This window comes from Dipteris shenzhenensis, chromosome 26 (assembly GCF_047967505.1).
Source record: "Dipteris shenzhenensis isolate YYH24624 ecotype China chromosome 26, Dip_SZ_1.0, whole genome shotgun sequence".
NCBI classification, from domain to species: Eukaryota; Viridiplantae; Streptophyta; class Polypodiopsida; order Gleicheniales; family Dipteridaceae; genus Dipteris; species Dipteris shenzhenensis.
The window spans coordinates 23,701,555-23,720,919 of NC_141621.1; the positions used below are offsets into that span (position 1 = coordinate 23,701,555).

At 39.7% G+C, this 19,365-nt stretch overlaps 1 protein-coding gene across 1 annotated transcript in view; it reads left to right on the forward strand.

Moving 5' to 3' along the window:
- The first annotated feature begins 2,009 nt into the window (after nucleotides 1-2,009).
- LOC147884848 (ABC transporter B family member 3-like) overlaps nucleotides 2,010-19,365 on the forward strand; it is a 73,971-nt gene continuing 56,615 nt past the window's right edge. Inside the window, exons 1-3 of the mRNA XM_087397224.1 lie at nucleotides 2,010-2,246; nucleotides 2,589-2,643; nucleotides 2,826-3,001. Coding sequence (XP_087253350.1) covers nucleotides 2,010-2,246; nucleotides 2,589-2,643; nucleotides 2,826-3,001 — 468 coding nt within the window. The remainder of the gene's footprint in view (nucleotides 2,247-2,588; nucleotides 2,644-2,825; nucleotides 3,002-19,365) is intronic.

Sequence of the window (19,365 nt, forward strand, 5' to 3'; positions counted from 1 at the left end):
CCATTGGCTTGTTAATGGATTTATACTCTTTAGATTCCATTGGCTTGTTAATGGATTTATACTCTTTAGATTCCATTTTTTATTTTTGTTAAAAGACAAAAAAGTCCACACCTATGTAATAGCTTATTATTTATTAATCGTTGGCATACTAATTTCGTAAGTCTTATATACTATTAGAGAAAATCAATTTGGAGACTTAACGTCAACAATGAATCAAGTAATAGATTTAATGATTCAAAATTTTATAAGTACTACAATGGTTGGGCCATGATGCCTTTAGTGCTTGAGTTTCCAACCATCTTGAGTTTAGAATTTATCCTAGAAAGTCTTTTTAGATTTAGACCTCCTTTTAATGGAAAGTTCTTTGACCTACTATTGTGAAGGGTACTCCTAATATTAACTTTGTCTTTTGAAGGTTTCATTTTCTAAACCCCTTCCTTTAATCTTAAAAATTCCCAAGCACGGTCTCTTAGGCTCCAAATTTGAGGCTCTGTTGGAGTCCTCCAAGTTTCATCTAAAACCAAGGCCTTCCACATCTAGAGGATAATAGAAGTGGATAAAGTTTAATGAGAGGTCCCCATGCTGGCTCAACAATTATCTTGAACTTGAGTCCTTGGTTGTGAGACACAAGGAGGCTAGAAGTAGCCCTATCTGTGCTAGAGATTATCCCATGCTAGAAAAAAGCAACTTGAGATATTTCATATTCTCTACCATTGGTAGCAAGTGGCAATGATTTGTACCCTCCATGGGGAGTCATGAGGTGGATCACTCTTTTATAAAGAAAGAAGGAGTGTATAGTTGCGCTTAGACTAATGTTAGTTGAACCATTGAAAAATAAATGCACTCCCCAAACCAACTATTTTTTATCTCTCAAAGGATACATGTTTGCTAGTTTTTATAGGCTATCCTAGGAATTGATCAGTTTTTCTTAATTTAAGCCAATGTAAAATACAATCAATGCCAATTATGTTCTAAGAATGTAAATTCGAATGGTGCAAAACCTTCTTCCCACGAGAATTGTGCTACTTGAATAATTATGTAATCGTGACCTTTCTTTGGAATGATACTTATGAATTATCATTATTCCTATGGTATGGCATAAATATCACCACTCTTAGGAATAATGGTGGCCTTACTTAGGGCCTTAGCACATGGATGGGGCTAGCATGGGTTTAGGATGGGAATATTTTTGTCATCATTACTCCCATCCTACACCAAGTGGTCTAGGATGGATTTAGAATGGGAGTAGCCACGTTTTCTCCCATACTAGACCATGGCCTCTAGACCCTGGCAGCCAGAATGGGTTCCCCTTTTTTAGGGATTCAAAAACATGGAAGGATGACATGTGTCCTTGTCCCCACAAGGTCCCCACCTCTTAAACACATGAAATGATGCCATGTGTCCTCTTCCTCCTGAACCCATCCTTAGTTCTTTTTTTGTTAGCACATGGTGGGATGAGAATAGGATAGAAATATGCATGGGACCACTCGGGACCACCTTTTCCCATTCCCATCCAATTTCTGCCCATAGGTGTAGGGTCTGCTGCTTTGTTGGTAAGCGCAAAAGCTGAACTCAAGGGAGATCTCTTCTAGAGAGTGAAAATTTGGATGCATTAGAGAGAAGAGTTCATAGGTGTAGGGTCAAGGGCGATTATAGCTAAACTCAAGGGAGATTTCTTCTGGAGTGTGAAAACTTGGATGCAATAGAGAGGAGGAACATTCCATAGGTGTACGGTCAAGGGCGATGTGTTCTTGCAAGTGTAAAATGCGCATGGAATAGAGCGAAAAAGCTCAAGCAACTGAAGGGCGATGTTTTAGTGGAAGTGTAAATGTGGATGGATGAGAGAGAAAAAGGTGGGAAAGTGTGATTGTTGTGTGTGAAGCGGTTGGACGAGAATGTTGAGGGAATTGTCTTTTATGTAAAAGTTGTCCAAAGACAAAATCCTTATTCCAAAGACATTATAGTCATATCTATAAATACATTCACACCATCAACTTTTGGAAGTTGGAATGGCTTCCCATCATCTTCATCCACCACCTCCCAAGTCTAAGCACACCATCTCTTTTCATCAGCTCTTTCGCTTCGTCGATGCCACAGACATTGCTCTCATCGTCGTCGGCACTCTTGGTGCCTCCCTCGCCGGAGCTCCCTTGCCCATTATCGCTGCCATCTTCGGACACCAGCTCGATGAGCTCGGCTCTGGAACTCTCATCCGTAGAAAGGAATTACTACTCCACATATCGCGAGTACAGACTCCGCCTGGTTTTTTAATATCGTTCCGTTTCGTTTGCATTAACGTGCGTTAGTCTGCACTAGACCCTTACGATCACAGATTTGCTTCAACGTTCGTTAGTCTGCACTAGAAGCTTACGACCACAGATTTGCATTACCGTGCGTTAATAGTGTACAGTAGGAGCTTACGACGATAGCCCACGAGAATTGTGCTACAAGAATCGTTATCCAAAGTAAACACTCCGCCTGGCTTTTTAAGATGGTTTCGTAGTTTGCGTTAAAGTACGTTATGAGAATTGCTTATCGTTTATGCGGCCATTGATGCATTGCAATGATGATTGCATGGATCTGTGCAGGCTTCCTTCTACACATTCCTCGTAGGTGTAGGGTCTGCCGTGGGATTCTTCTTTGGTAAGCGCAAACGCTCCAACAAATCTAAAAAATGGATTTTTGCCTCTCCTGGCGGCCCTGGCCTGATGCTTGCCTGAATCTTTCTCCCATTATGAATGAAGAAGAATGTCTCTAAATGATTACTCGTCGATTATTTACCTCCTCTCACCTTAGGGGGATTTTTTTCTTACTTGCTTCTGTAGAATTGGCCTGCTGGATGACGGTTGGTGAAAGACAAGCGGCTCGAATTCGGTGCCGTTACTTGAAGGCGCTTTTGAGACAGGACGTATCGTTTTTCGATAGAGAAATCTCATCGGGAGAGATCCTGGAAAAGATGTCCGGAGACACAATTTCCATCCAGCATGCAACAGGCGACAAGGTATGCTTGTATGGATCTGCATTTCTAATTGTGTGGAGTCCTCTCTCATTGCACAGCTTCATTTCTTCACTGGAGTTCCCTTCCTCTCATTCCATCCCTTGTACTAATTCATTTCTTAAGTTGTACCGCACAGTTCAGTTAAGGGCGCCCATGTGGTAATTTGCTAAAGGAATGAGACCAATAGTTTATGCAATTCCTAAGCTTCATCTTTAACCTATTAACCACGGACAACTAAAAAAGAGAAGTGTGTGTATAGACGCTTCAATCCTGTTACAGAAAAAGGTATTTGCTCTGCGTAAGCTCCCTCCACTTTGCTTGGCCCTGCGGCTTGCCATCACTCCATCTATGGCTTCTCATGGCTCACTTCGCCTCTCTACGTCCCATCCCACCCTCTCGATCTCAGTTTGTCTCTCTCGCTTTCTCTCTGGGAGTCTCTCAATATGGTCAAGAAAATCAAAGCAATTGTGGGGGCTCACTAATTAGGAAAATCGCGATACGGTTTCTGGGTGATAGGATTGGTGCTACAGGAAGATCAAGATCAAAAGATATTTCCATCGCCATGATTGGCATGCGCCATGGAGATATGCAGTGGCTGCTTGACTCTCGAGCTGTAATTTCTACCCGCTATGGCCCTCAGAGGGAGCCATTCGCTCACTCCTCTTCGTGGTGCTCACCCTCCTTGCTCTCATCTTCTTCGGTATCGCCTTGCAATAGATAGTACAGGCTGGCTTCAAAGCTATGCGCTCCTTCTTCACACGACTATAGCAGCAGTAGCTCCAGCCTCACCTTCTCTTTGCCCCCCTACGTCCTCCCTTCCATTCTCCCAATTTACCAGACCCCCCCGCTGTCCATACCCCTCCCTCACCCTTACCTCTCCTTGCCGTCATCCCTTTTCCACAGTCTTTGCTGCCTCGAAAACCCCCCCCACCAAAGGCGAGGGGATGAACAAGAAATTAGACGTCAGCATTTTTTAGGCTAAAGACGTTTGCGTAGGGAATGATGCTTCCGAAGAATGCGTTGTTGCTTGGGATGAAATGGAGGAGACATGAACATTGTGTAAGCTGAAAGATGACATAGGAGGAATTTTGTTGCAGCAAGCGAAGGAAGAAGGGTGGTGAGTGCCAGTGGCTCATATCTTCAAACACGCTATGCGTGCTTCCTTTTATGTGCCACTGAATATACAAGCCCGTAAGAGTCAACCCCCTCTTAACGAAAAAGCAATTTGCATCAAAGGATTCAATGTGCAATGCCAGAACTTTAATCAGAGTTGCAGGTGCAGAGGCTAGACTGAGCAGATTGCAAAATGGCTTAAGAATTTTCTACATGGAGTTACAACAATGGAGACGCCGCGGCACGGGGCGAGTGATTGCGGATAGAAAATGGATGATTTGTGTAGGATGAGGTCGTGGATGGATACGATGCTCGAGGAGGATTGGCTATCACAAGAATTGTTGCATGCTGCTCATAGGATTTTGATCACAATGATTACTATCATTAAAATCATTCAATTGATTGATTGGTCATAGGATCCGCTCTTTTGCTTTGAGCCAAGGTTTTTTGCTGTTCTCCTTTAGACATTTGTTGGGTTTCCAAGGAGGTGCCATGTGTACATCAATGCATCAATGTTCTACTTCCTAAAAAAGCCATGCGGCACGAGGATTTATGACAAAGGAGGGACGCAAATGGTTATCTATCCAAACCTTCATAAACTTTGAGATAGATAGATAGATAGATAGATAGTTTTTTACCCTCGGAGGAACAATCCCAAGGAGCCAATTATGACTCATCTGACGTCGATCCCTGAGGATCGAACACACAACACCCAATGACAGAAACCAGAGCCTTAACCACCAAGACCCACGCGGGTTTTACAAAACTTGGTGGGGAAGGATGGCCTTTATACACTAGGATAGATAGTTTTTTAACGTCGTAGGAACAATCCCCCAAGGAGCCAATTATGACTCATCCGATCCCTGAGGATCGAACACATAACACCCAACGACAGAAACCAGAGCCTTAACCACCAAGACCCACGCAGGTTTTACAAAACTTGGTGGGGAAGGATGGCCTTTATACACTAGGATGGATAGTTTTTTAACGTCGTAGGAACAATCCCAAGGAGCCAATTATGACTCATCCGACGTCAATCCCTGAGGATCGAACACACAACACCCAACGACAGAAACCAGAGCCTTAACCACCAAGACCCACGTGGGTTTTACAAAACTTGGTGGGGAAGGATGGCCTTTATACACTAGGATAGATAGTTTTTTAACGTCGTAGGAATAATCCCAAGGAGCCAATTATGACTCATCCGACGTCGATCCCTGAGGATCGAACACAGAACACCCAACGACAGAAACCAGAGCCTTAACCACCAAGACCCACGCGGGTTTTACAAAACTTGGTGGGGAAGGATGGCCTTTATACACTAGGATAGATAGTTTTTTGATGTCGTAGGAACAATCCCAAGGAGCCAATTATGACTCATCTGACGTCGATCCCTGAGGATCGAACACACAACACCCAATGACAGAAACCAGAGCCTTAACCACCACGCGGGTTTTACAAAACTTGGTGGGGAAGGAAATGAAAGCACTAAAGAGGAGGAAAAAGAGAACATGTTTCCTTTTAGGATATGTTTGCTAATGGCATCAATTTGATGTCTACTAGTGGAATGCATCTTATGTCAAAGTGATGTTGATAAATGGTCTTGATTTGTCCAACGTGTGATAGGCAACTTAGGCAAAATTCAATGTATGCTAGCCATTGTGTTTGATATAACTGTCAACGGTGGCAAGGATGCACAGATCTACTAAATCTAAAGCAAGGGGTAGAGAAGAGAGCAAAAGAAGTGGTGACGAGATTCAGCCAGCGCTGAAACTATGGAAGGTGGATCGATGGTGGGGGGGATGGAGGCCAAATTCAAAGAGGACGAGCTGGTCACAGTTTAGGGTTGTGGGCACAACGGATTTTCTGGTAATCAAGGAGGGAGCAAGCAGGATGATTCATGGAAGCATTAGTGAGGCATTGGTGGATGCTACCAATGAGGGGGAGCCGATGAAGGAGACAAGAAAGGGACGAGGGAGGAGGAGGGAGCGGGTGGAAGGAAGTAGTTGGAGAGAGGTCACTGATGCCAGACAAGGAGCATTAATTTTCCCAATTCGATAGGAGAGCCTCTTCAACTTTTGTTAACTTTTAGTTCACAATGGAGACTAAATAGTAACGGTGCGAATCTACACTTGAATTTGTAGCATTGTAAAGCAATTGCGATGTGAAGTGATGGATATATGATGATGCAGAGAAAACACAATGCACATTATTATTGTCACATGAAGTGTCCAATTCAAATGCAAAATTTGGCATCCATAGAGAGGTTTGTTGTGGTTTTCAAATATCGATGGATAATAGAATAGAAACGCGAATTAAAATCTGGCATACATAGCTAGGTTTTGAAACATCAATGGACAATTGAATAGAAATATAAGTTATTCATGCGGCGGCAAGTCTTGCATAACAATTTGTAAGTACTCACAACACACTTGGGCATATACGAGAGCATTTAAATTCATACATGTAGAGAGACTCAAAGATTGCAAGTTAATGATATAAATCAATTGTGTGAATTGAGAGTTCATACATTTCAAGTGTCACTAGCCGGTGTTTGCATAGAACCAAAAATTAGGTAGAACATAAAAATTTTAGGAGTTTGAGAGACTTAGAGATGGGATGGAGGATTTCAAAGACTAGACAATGACAAAACTGGCAGGAGTCCCTATTGTTTGTGTGTGAAAGACAAGGTGAAGTCTTCTACATCCGCAGTGTAGCGCGGGTTGCGTTCTAGTAATGTTCTATTATGTCATAGTTCCAAATCCACCTTCCAGCTATAGAGCCAGGGCTCCAGTCATCTTTAATGGAAAATTTGCATAACATAGCCTTTCTAGCAATCCTAAACTTACAACCCGAATCCGAAATGTAGCCCGATTCACACACATTCACGGACAATTCAAATACTTGATAGGAATGTCCGGCAAGTTTGCAGACCCTCGTCCCCCTTTGATTCACACACGTTCGTCGGATAAGGATTCATTATATATTTTATGTAGTGGGTAGATGGCACTAATAAAAGAGTGGTGTGGTGGTAGGGTCTACGTCCATCATGAGTGAGATCATGGGTTTGAATCTTGCTGCAACCAATGGTTTCTTTTTTTGAACACGGACATGCTCTTTCAAGGTCGCCCAAGAAAATTTTAAATTTCGACCAATGGTTGCTTTTTTTGAACATGGACATGCTTTTGGGCGGCCTTTCAAGGTCACCCAAGAAAACTTTAAATTTCATCCATGACCCAGCTCCATGTTGGATTCACCACCACCTACGTTCACCCGTGTGTGAAGCCCCTCTCCATCGGCTCTCGAATCTTATTGGAGGATGACCCTTTTCTCTAGATGTTTGCGGACGTGGGTATACATACCTAAAATGCAAGAGCAGACCACAATATTATATCCAAATGAGCAATGGAGAGAGTTGACTTCACCTGCTCTTTCGCAAATTCTAAGATGTCTTCGGGCATATACTCTTTGTGTTTATACTAGACTGAAGCTTGATGCTCCATTAGATAGTCCGCATACATCGCCGACAAGAATGTTGCAGCTCACACACTTTTGTGTATGTGTGTGTGTGTGTGTGTGTGTGTGTGAGAGAGAGAGAGAGAGAGAGAGAGAGTGAGAGAGAGTGAACGCGCCTACACTTTTGCATCGGGGTACCGTATTGAAGACACCCAGGCCAAGCAGAAGGAGTGGTTTTCATGGAATCCATCACTGCATTGACAGTCTTGCCACACACATAACATCCTTCAATGTCGACAGGAAATCTTTATGGGATAGAATATGGCACCGTTCCAAACCAACAACCAGCTCAAGCAAACAAAAGCCGCCCTCCAAAAGGAAAAAGAAGCGGTGGAGGCCAACGGACTCCATGCCATAGAGAGAAACAAAAAGCTCGAGTAGGAGCTACAACAACAAACTCAAGAGGCCTTGGCCACAGAGCTCTCTAGAAATGGTACGGATTACGAGTCCTTGCTAGCAGCAAAAGCAACGCTTGATCAAGAGCAACATGCTAAGTCCAGGAGGAGAAAAGGGCCTCGTAAGAGAAGAGGACTAGTGAGCTAATGCCATGCCAATACAAGCCCCCTAAGTGGAGTCCAAAGGAGGCCTAAACCTTTTACCTAGGTGGATATAACCCACCACCTATCTTTATCTTTAACCTATTAACCATGAACACCCAAAAAAAAAGGAGAGGACATGTGGTAGCTTGGAGGAGAAGAGCCTACCATGTGTCACAAAGAAGGAGCTCTTGGATGGAGGCTTGGAGGGGAGAGGAGGTGGAAAGACAAGAGGCAGGCTTTGCGGAGGAGGTGAAAAGACAAGAGGAAGCTTGAGGGGCAAGGAGTTAGAAGGTCAATGGAATGGAGGACATAGAAGGTCACCTCCGAGAGGAAGGAGGAGATGTAAGGTTAATGGAATGAAAGGAGGAGATGGAAGGTCTCAGAGCCATGGGTTAAGACAGCCAAAATTTAAGAATCAAAGATCCACCTTCAGATGGGGAGTGGTTGAGGATGGTCATGCATCTTTGCCCGTGCACGTGCAAAGCACAGGTTCAGTACTCGTCACTTTTATACATCATCATGGGAGGGGGCCACTCCTTCCAAATTCAAAATTTTAAAATTTGAAGTGCTTCTCCGTCCCCCCTTTCACCATCCTTTTCATCCTCCATCCTTCCAAATGCCTTCCTCTACAGTTTTTATCTACTCAAGATGCCATTCAAAGAAATCTCAAAAAGTATCATTTAATCTTGGAGTTGGAGGCTCAATACGAAAGCACAAAAGGTTGGGGGACGAGAGTTGCTAAAAGCTAATGCCACAAGCTTTGTTTGCAATGAAAGAATCATATTGACCTTTAGATGAAAGATAGCTTGTATCTTGTAGAACCTTCCATGTAAGAGACTCCTCCATTGCATGATTTTGTTCACTTTATCGGAGATGGGAATGCTAGATTTCTTGGTTATTGCTTTCAGAGGATCCAAGTTCAATCATTGGCTATGCAAGCAAGGGAATTGCAAAGAGCCTAAGTTGACGAACAACTTGTAGGTTTAAGGAATAGTACAATTGCCACAATGCATGAGCCTAAGTAGAACAACTTGTAGGTTTAAGGAATAGTACAATTGCCACAATGCAAGAGTAAAATATCTGCAACTTAAGAATAGGAATCTTTGTGACAAACCAATTTCCCTAGTCTTAGAGCAAGATGGATTACAAGAGCCACTCTCAAACTTGGACGAGCATTAAAAGTCTTTGGAAAGATCTATAAAAGGAATGGGACAAGATGACACGATGAGTGTAGTACCTTAAGGGAAGAGCTTTCAGGTTCGAGGATAGGAGAAGACACCTCAAGCTTAAGGACAACACTAGCACCAAGTAGTGATCCTCGTAAGAGGAGAATTTTGGCTACTAGGTTGGTGTAATGCTTTTTCATTCAAAATCCTAAAATGCAACATGCATGACCTAAACTTTGTTTCTTGTAACAAATTGATTTTTCTCTTCTTTAGAAACTTCATGGGATGTGAGGGGAACACTAGACATTGATGATATTGAGACTTCATACCCTTTGAGAGATTTATTTAAGCCATGGAGTTAGGTCCTTGAATGATGGACCCAAGACACATAGGCATGTAGCTATTAGTTGCCCAAGAGGTAATGGACTTCAAGCATTAGATACAAAGGAGATGCTTGGATCTTATGATGCTACTAGTGTAAGCCTTGAAGATTACACAATGTGTTCAAAATTCTCAAGTCTACTATTACCAAAAATTATCTAAAGTCCATAGTTCCATACCAACATCTTGGTCTATAAAGCTTTCCTAATAGGAAGCGAATAATATTTCTAGAGAAATGCTTAGAGGATGCCATTGTGTAACCAGCACAATGTTGGTGTAGCTAGCCAAAAGCGGCTTGGTATTTAATCATTTGAGACGAATGGTTTGAATAATATTTATTTGGATGTTTGAAATATCTATAGTACCATGGTAAGAGATGGTAAAGAAAACTCCCATCTTTGTGTTGTACTTTTCTTAGTTTGATTTAATGTATCCTAACAAGCTTCTTATTCATTAAATAGAGTGCAGTGGTAAGCTAATTTCTGCTATCAAAATGGATGAAGCTTAATTGGTCAAAGGGAAAAAGATGGAGAAGGTAAGCATTTGCATTGTAAACAAGGCCTTGCACTTTGTTTAGGGGGATGAGGAAAATGTACACGTTTTCTTAGTCTATTTTGAAAATGACATATGGTGGTCTACTATACTTGAGACTCCAAAAGAGTGCAAAGAGATATTAAAGTGGGTTTTAGATAGAACCAACATCCCATCCGTTATTCCAAGATAAGAGGACGGGCAACCATTATGCTTGTATTGCACCAACGTGCAAAGCATACAAAAGGGAAGCTTACAATGGAACAATGCAATTTATACAACCAAAGGGCAATGTCTAAATGTGAAAAAGAGGAGCCTAAGTGGGATCCCATTAGAGGGAGTACATGTCAACTCATTTTGGCTATAATCAGCCTTATTGAATGAAGGCTACAATATGATCCATACAAACCACAAAGTAGCACCTATTTTAGAGACTACCAAGTCCTCCACATCCAAATGCTATCCAAGATCCACATTATAAAATCACATTGAGGGAGATTACAATTTGTTGTGGTTAAGTTTGATGGAAACAAGTTCCATACTTGGCATTTTCAATCTGATATCTACTTATGTCCAAGGGAGTGTGGTCTCTTGTGAATGGATCAGGAAAGGTCCAAAATGGGAATGAGGAAGACAAAGATGATGATGAAGAGGCGCAGTCAATTATTGCCTTACATCTCACCAAAGATCTCATTCATCACTTCTTGGAGTTCATAATGACAAAGGATATGTGGGAGGAACACAACAAATTTTACGATATAACGGGTAAAAATTCCAAACTTGATCTTAAGGTCCAATTTATGATTTGAAAATGCAACATGGAGAAGCTCTCGGTGCCCATATAGCAAATTTAAAAGCATCATGGCTCAATTGATGTCCATCGATTCAAACGTGGATATAGAAGATGATATAGCGGTCCTCTAAAATTCTATGCCACCTATGATAGTCTTGTAGCCACTCTTAAGAATCTTCCAAATCCCACATTTGAGGGATTAATTTCCTCTCTTTTAAAGAAATAGAATAACGTTTGGGATAGGCCTCTACATCAGCACACCTCCTCAACAACCACTTTGCAAGATCTTTCCATGACCGAGAAATCACAGCTAAAGTATAATTTTTGAAAGAAGAAGGGGCACACCGACGAATCTTGGTGCTTCAAGAAGGATCCATCAAGAAAGAAGTAACGCAAATGTGGGATCATTGGCCATCTTTCCCATGAGTGTACGAGAGGTAGCTCATCTAAAGAAGCATGCAATATTCTCAAGCCGCTTCTCCAAAACTACAGAAGATCCCTTTTGAGCCTATGTTTTTTTGTAACCCTATGATAAAAGCATATTGTATGAAAATGCCTATCTCTATAAAGAAAGTTGGAGTGTAAGTCCAGTGCAATGTTGCGTTGAGGACCCATTGAGCGGGCGTGTTAAAATAACCTTCTCATAGGAACCATTCCTTAGTAGGCCTGTGATCTAGATGCATGAACCGTGTGGGCTCACAAAGGCTTATCCTCATCCTTACCTTGAGGGAGATAGATCTCACCTACATCTATAAAGGAAGAGTATAAATTATGTCTTTGCACCCTTCAAATGGGCTAAAATTGAAGTGGTCCAAGACCCCTTTAGACATCTTTTATGTGGTCACCTTTCTGGTCTTCTCTTCTTGCTTCACATTGTTTAGCCTTCCATTGTCTTCTCTATTTTGTGACACAAATCTCCTTGATTACGAAACAGGTAAATTTTTGCATTACATTTAGGCAATACAAACTAAGGAAGAAGCCCTTATCAACATCCTTATTACAAGGTTTTGGAGACTTAATAGAAGACATGGTGTTAATTGACACAACATACTACATACATGAATTAGCAGTTGATTATTCTAAATGACTCTATAAAATATCTTCACCTCCTCGAACCCATATGCATTATACTTCACCCATACTCACACAATGGATATGACCCAATCAAATGATTTGCACATTGATATCACTGACTTCCATGAAGATGCATGGGTTTTCTATACCTGTACCAATCCAAGGGGATAACTTAACCCTTCCATTGAATGGAAATGAGGTAATTACTCCGAAATAATTGTGGAAGTATAAGAAGGGAGGAGGGTCTTACCACGTGCCTTTCACGAAGGTCAAGGGAAGTGTCTACTCCTTTACAAAGTGTAGAGACATAATAGGCATGTTGCATCAAAACATCCATGAAAATGAAAATACTAGCATAAGAAGAGTAAAAATGAAGATACTAGCACAAGAAGAGTAAAAATTACATTATTATGATAGTGACACTTCAAAAACATCCCATAGCACTAGTTTGGTAGAATGCTTGGGGCGCCAACTCCCTTTAGTAAGAAAACGTATCAAAATCTTGAGTATGAGATGAATTTAACAATATGCCATGAGTAGAAATTATTCAAATTAACATGGTTGTGTTCTATAGTAAAAGAGCTTCAAATATGTCTTTACACCTTGAAATTTGGGTAACACATGAAAAGGTTACATTAATTTGAAGGGAGATGGGTTTTCATATTTTAGTGTATTTTTTTTTTACCCCCCCCATCCAAAAGAACCCCCCCCCCCCCCTTGGGCCTCACATGTTATGAAAAATATGTACAAATCTTAAAATCTTGCATATTTTCAAGATATATACCTTATCTTTTGTGGGAGGGGGACATGAAATTTTCATATTTTTCCATTGCATATTTGAAAATTTTAAAGGAAATCCGTGCATATTATATATGGACCTTGTCCCCCCATACCCTAGATTTTGGATGAGGGTAGTAACATTACATATTGAGTTGGCGCCCCAGGGTAGAATGACAAAAATTTCTCCCAGGACAATTTTATGTCATGTTAACTTACCCACTTCCTAGAATTTTTATAAGGCATTGATAATGTATTTTGGTGTTTTGATTATTGACCAAGCTTATGAGTTGAAAAAAACTTAAGATTATTATGGATTTGGAATCATGTTTATGACTTTGAGTTTTACGTAAAGTCTTAAGGTTGAGCTGTCACCAAAATCCTGCTTGATTATAATGGGTTTTTTAGAGTTTTTAAATCCCATAGTCTAATAATAACTGTAACACATACGTTTAGATTGCTTTTGGAGTTAGGTAATCATACTTAACTATGAACTCAAAATTAAACTTTGTGAAATTTGATAGTTACGTAATTTTGATCTTTTGCATATTATTTGACATGTATAACAAGTTCAAATCTCAATCATCCTTTGTATACGTCTCAATATGATCTTATGGAGTAGCATGAACTTTTAGAAAAATGATATGATGTAGAAATGCAAACATTCTCTTGATTATTGGTTACGCTGGAATTTATGTTATTTTTAAGATACAAGGATTAAGTGATATGATCATAGGAATCATGAAAGGCCTAAATCATTTTTATGGAGCGTCTCTAGTCATGAATGAAAGATAAAATCAAAAAATTCTTATATGTAGAACTTTTATGCATACTTTAAAATTATAAAAGCGAGATTTGTTATGAAATCTTTGAATCCTGCCTCAATGAAAATCTGTGTTACTATACTTTTGTGGGTTTATTGCAATCATGTGTGATGCCTTTTTATGTTGAAATCATGTGTGCTACCTTTTTATGCTCCTTATATTTTATAAAAATAGTCTTTTGAGTCTACCTTAAGCTCAAGAGAGGGAATCCTCAAAAAATATATATCTAGATCAAGTTGTGAATTTTTAGAAAAATGCCTCAAGCCATAAGCTCCTAACAAAATGGGCTACAACGATATAGTTAGAAACAACCCTAGAAATAGCATACATAAAGAACCCTCCAGCACTTGGAAAAAAACATACATAAAAAATAGTTAAGCACTTATGAGAACAAAGATGACGAACTAAATAAACCTCTTGCAAAGAAAGACGCGTGTCGTTTAGCAAATGCTATATGCTGTGAAAATAAGCTCCTCGTAGCTTCTTCAACAATATAGACAGTCATAGCATAGCCAAGAGAGGGATATGCATAAAGAGTGACTATAGAACTGAACTTCAACACTTGATATAATAAAATAAGGGGCAAAAAGTGGGCTCTAAATAACCAACATTGCTGAAGCCTGACAAAAGGTGTCTATTGAATCTAAAAGATTCTCCTGTAATAAGAGCATCAAATAGGGACCTCTCCACAATATTACATGGCTAATGTTCAATCTAACAATACCTCTATATCGAAATGACTAGAACTAGGATAGAAAATTCTAGCCAACAAAAGGTTAATAGGAGAGATACTAGAGCTAAGGTTTACGCTTTAAGGAGAGACTAGAATGGCAAGATTAAGGAAAGCGATAGAACAGGAACTAGGATTTGGTATTGTGTTAGAATGTAGGATGGAGAGTGCTCAACAAGGAGGGACCTCAAAAATAGGAAGGAGAGAGAACAATATGAAAGACCACACAACAAGATAAACCAACATATCAAACTCATATGGACTATCAATCTCAAATGAAGGCTACAATGTGATCCACACAAACCACAAAGTTACCACCTATTTTATAGGCTACCAAGTCCTCCAAATCCACATCCAAGTCCTCTCCAATAACCACATCCTCTAGCCACATTGGGGCAGACTAACACACTCCAATCAGTTTGATGTAGATATCATAACACTTTGCATGCTAAATTATGCGCTCACTATGCATACTCAATAGGATACTGTATCTCCATTTAGCTTATGCTTGGAATTTAAGGCCAAAAGAATTATTTGCACATTGCATTGCAAAAGCCAAAAAACTTATTTCAAGGATGGGATTTCATGGAGTTCATGTGAAGTATAAGGAGAACAAGAAAATGTAAAAAACAACACAAAATCTTCTTGCCAAAGCATCCATGGATGGAGGAAAAGAAAGGATATTCTTATCGAGCCATGATGCTAGCAAAGAAACACATACCTTGTCTCAAAACATCCTAGGTTTAGCACTAGAAATCTTTGTACGGGTGCAGTACCAAAAGAGCTTCGCATGCTTAAATAGCTACTTTGAAAGAAAAAGTGTAGATAAAGCTCCATGCATCAATAAAATTACTTTGACAAGGTCAAATCAATGAGATATATTATGAAATATTTAGGCTAGTATTGAGAAAATTCATACCATTGATGATAAAAGAATGGGGAGAGTTACATATTATGCATTAAAGGGTAGTCCTACTTTAGTTTCAGTTTCATGCATTATCCTTAGGTCAGTTTATGTTACTGACATGATGCGTGTTCATGTGTTTTATGCGCATGCACCGTGGTTTTGTGAGAAATGGGGTCCTATATCTACTTAGAATACTAAATGCATGGAAAATTCACAATGTAGAGCAAAGAGAACCCACTTCAAGAATTTAAGACATCATGGTAGAATCACTCGTAGTAATCCACTACACAAAATGCTTGACTAGTTCTATAAATGTTTGTCAAGTAGGACTCTCAAGAGTAAGAAGACAAAAGAGTCAAGAATTGTAAAGATGTCATTAGGTAAATGTGTGTGTGTGTGTGTGTACGAGTGCATGTGCGCATGTGTGTGTATGCGTGCATGTTTAGATTTAATAATCTCATCAATAAATGAATAGTACAATTGATTCACTCATAGAATAGCTTAACAACATTAACTAGAAATAATTCAGACATGGGAAATAAATACTTGAAGAACTCAAATTAAGTTTAAATCCAAATGTATTATTACAACCAAACCCTGGTAGGGTTACAAAAAAGGAGTAAATAAGTGTTGAATCCGTCAGGTAGTCCAAGCTCCAAGGTCAAGGTCCACTTACCTACCACCATCCAAATAAACCATATGTTTGAACAATATAGCTTAATTTGAATAGACAGGTAATGCATGTTTCCCCTAGCTTGTTATCGCTTTACCTAGGAACAAGAACATCCTTTCAAATTCCAAGGTATAAAAGTATAATGATTTCACAAAGAAAAGCACGAATAAATAATGCATTGACTTAGTTTTAAAGGAAATGTACCAATAGTCTAAAGTTGCATTTAAAGAAGGAGCAAATTAATTAAAGAAGAAATTGATTAAAAAATTTTCTGTAAAAGTGTGTGTGTGTGTGTGTGTGTGTGGCCCACTCCCAACCCAAAGGGTAAGACCACATGGTGAGTAAGCCCACCATGTAGAACTTACTCCCCACCTAATAGAATGCTAAGTAACTTTTGTACGGTAGAAATGGATAAGTATGATAAGTGTTTTAATAAGTAGTTGCTTACTCGAGGCTGTATCTAGTTGTTTTGCACAAAAAAGGAAAGATTATCCATTAGTAAATTATTGAAAACCGATTGTATAGTACTAGCTCAACCAAGGGCTAGTTGGGAGACCAATGTGTGTGTTTAGATTTGCTTAACAACATTAACTAGAAATAATTCAGATATGCATTAGGAAAGAAGGAAACTCATTTTGGGGCCCTCTAAGAAATTAACTATTTATCTATTTTTTTTGCACTCAAAATATGAGAAATGCCATCAATACGGATACTTATTGCAAAAATGTCAGCCTAGTACTCAGGCTTCACATTAAATGCATATATAAGATCCTTGATTTTTTGTGAAGCATCTGATGATTTTGACATTGCTAGCGCATCCAGAGCAAGCCAAAACCCCCAAATCGACCCGTGCCAACTGGCCAAATCGCAAGCCAAAACCCCCAAATCGACCCTGTGCCAACTAGCCAAATCGCATTTTTGTGCAAATTTGCCATTTTTGCCATTTTTTGAGCCTCCAGGCGTCGGCCCGCTTCGAATGCGCTTCTGATGTCAGAATCATCAAATTATGCACATAAAATCTCTTTTGAAGATCACGTATGTCAGACATAATAAAAGAAAAAGATTTTGAATATGACTTATTTTATCTTTTTACATGGTTTTTGGTATTTTTCCAACATTACGTTAGCCCTCTTCTGATTGGTCAAGAGCCTATTTTTCTAAATCCTAAAAGGCCCCAAAATGAGCTCCCTTTTTTCCTAATGGGGAATAAATAGTTGAAGAACTCAAATTAAGTGTAATTTCAAATGTATTATTACAACCAAACCCCAGTAGGGTTACAAAAAATGAGTAAATAAGTGTCAAATCCGTCAGTTAGTCCAAGCTCCAAGGTCATGGTCTACTTACATGCCGCCATCCAAATAAACCATATGTTAGAACATTATAGCTTAATTTGGGTAGACATGTAATGCATATTTCCCCTGGCTTGTTATCACTTTACCTAGGAACAATAACATCCCTCCAGATTCTAGCGTATAAAAGTATGATAATTTCACAAAGGAAAGCACTAATAATGCATTAACTCAAATTGAAAGGAAAGGTACCAATAGACTAGAGTTGTATTTAAAGGAGTAAATTAATTAAAGAAGAAATTAACTAAAAAACTCCTAAATAAGAAATTAATTTAACGATAAGTTCAACGGAAAAGCTTTTTTCATATTAATTCATTGGCAAAAGAGCCTTTCTTTCTAGTGGTTTTTGCTATTTTCTCACGGGCCGCCCTCGATCCTAAAGGGCACTCAAGAAAATTAGTGTTTCCTAATTTCAAGGGATTAGTGAGGTATTTGAGGTGTACCAATGGGAATGCTCCTTTTTGTGGGGCAATGCCATGTTGAGGTGGAGGGTGGGCAAACCTGCAAACAGCCCCTATTAGCTACTCCTCTTACACCGGGGACCACTCAAACCATCCCCCCCCTTCAACCCATGCTTGACCCTTCTCCCATATGCACCTCCCCCAAACAAACCTACAAGTCATTCAAGAGGTGGGTTCCTTTGTGAACGGTTGTCCCTCTGACCAACAGTCCATTCCCACTTTTCAAGGATCTAGTTTCTCTGGATGGAAGGCCAAGATTATCATGGTTCTAGAAGGGGATGATCTTTGGGAAATTGTTCGAGGCATAGCTCCTTGCCCTTCTCAGCCAGTAGATGGCTTTGGTGAATCCCGAGGGGTCCACTAGGGTTTATCGTATGGTACCACATGAGTGTAAGGGAGGGGGGTTATTTAAGGGAAGGAATGTACATTTTATAAGGTAAGGTCCCGTAAATATTGGGTAGATAAGGGGAATTTTCATATATTTATTGCACGCAGGTGACGTCTCCTTATTACTACTAGTGAATCCCCCGTGTGGTGAATCCATTACCGAAAGACCAGCATTCGAAAATTGGTAGATAATGTTTGTCAAGTGGACCAAGGAAAGCAAAGCTGCAAGACATTACATTCTTTCTGCCTTGAGTGATTCACTTATGATGGACAGTTTTTATTTGACAACTTCACAAGAGGTATGGAATCAGCTCATATATACTTTCGACAAAAAGTCGATCACGGAGGTTCTACATCTCTGCACGACCCTCGACAATCTCGAGTACAGGTCTTCCACTCTGATGGTGGCTCATGTTTCATCCTTCAAAGAGATCCTTAATTAGTTGGCTACTGTTGTGGATCCCATACCTCAATCTCAACTTGTGGCTCATCTTCTCCACACCATCAAAGATTACAAATATGATAACATCGTCAACATTATTTCCAACAAAGATGGTGTCACCTTTGACAGTGCATGCATGTTGCTCATCGAGTCTCACAAAACATGAAAGGCGATCTGCCACATATTAAATTATAAATGTATTATCACAACCAAACCCCAATAGGGTTACAAAAAAGGAGTAAATAAGTATTCTTTTGCATATCAGCTTGATGAATCTGCAAAGCGATGGGTTCCTATAGATTATCTGCCTTCTTGTACAATGAGGAGCCTCATTTTGTATAGCATCTTGATTGTTTTCTCAGTAATTTTTCAAACAATTATTATGTAAAATTGTTGATATTGATGTCCTTATAGGCTTGAGGATCATAGAGAACATGGGCACTAGGTTTCTCTCTTAACAACATACATAGGCACTAGGTTTCTCTCTTAACAACATAGATGTTGCATTTTAAAATAATTAACAATCAGTTGCATTTTAAAATAATCAACAATCTGTTGCATTTTAAAATGATTCCATTCTATGAATTAAACCCATATTTAATACTATATACATGTATGTGTGCATGCGCGTGCGTGCGTGTGTGTGTGTGTGTGTGTGTGTGTGTGTGTGTGATGTGCAATTTCTCAATGTATACATATGCATA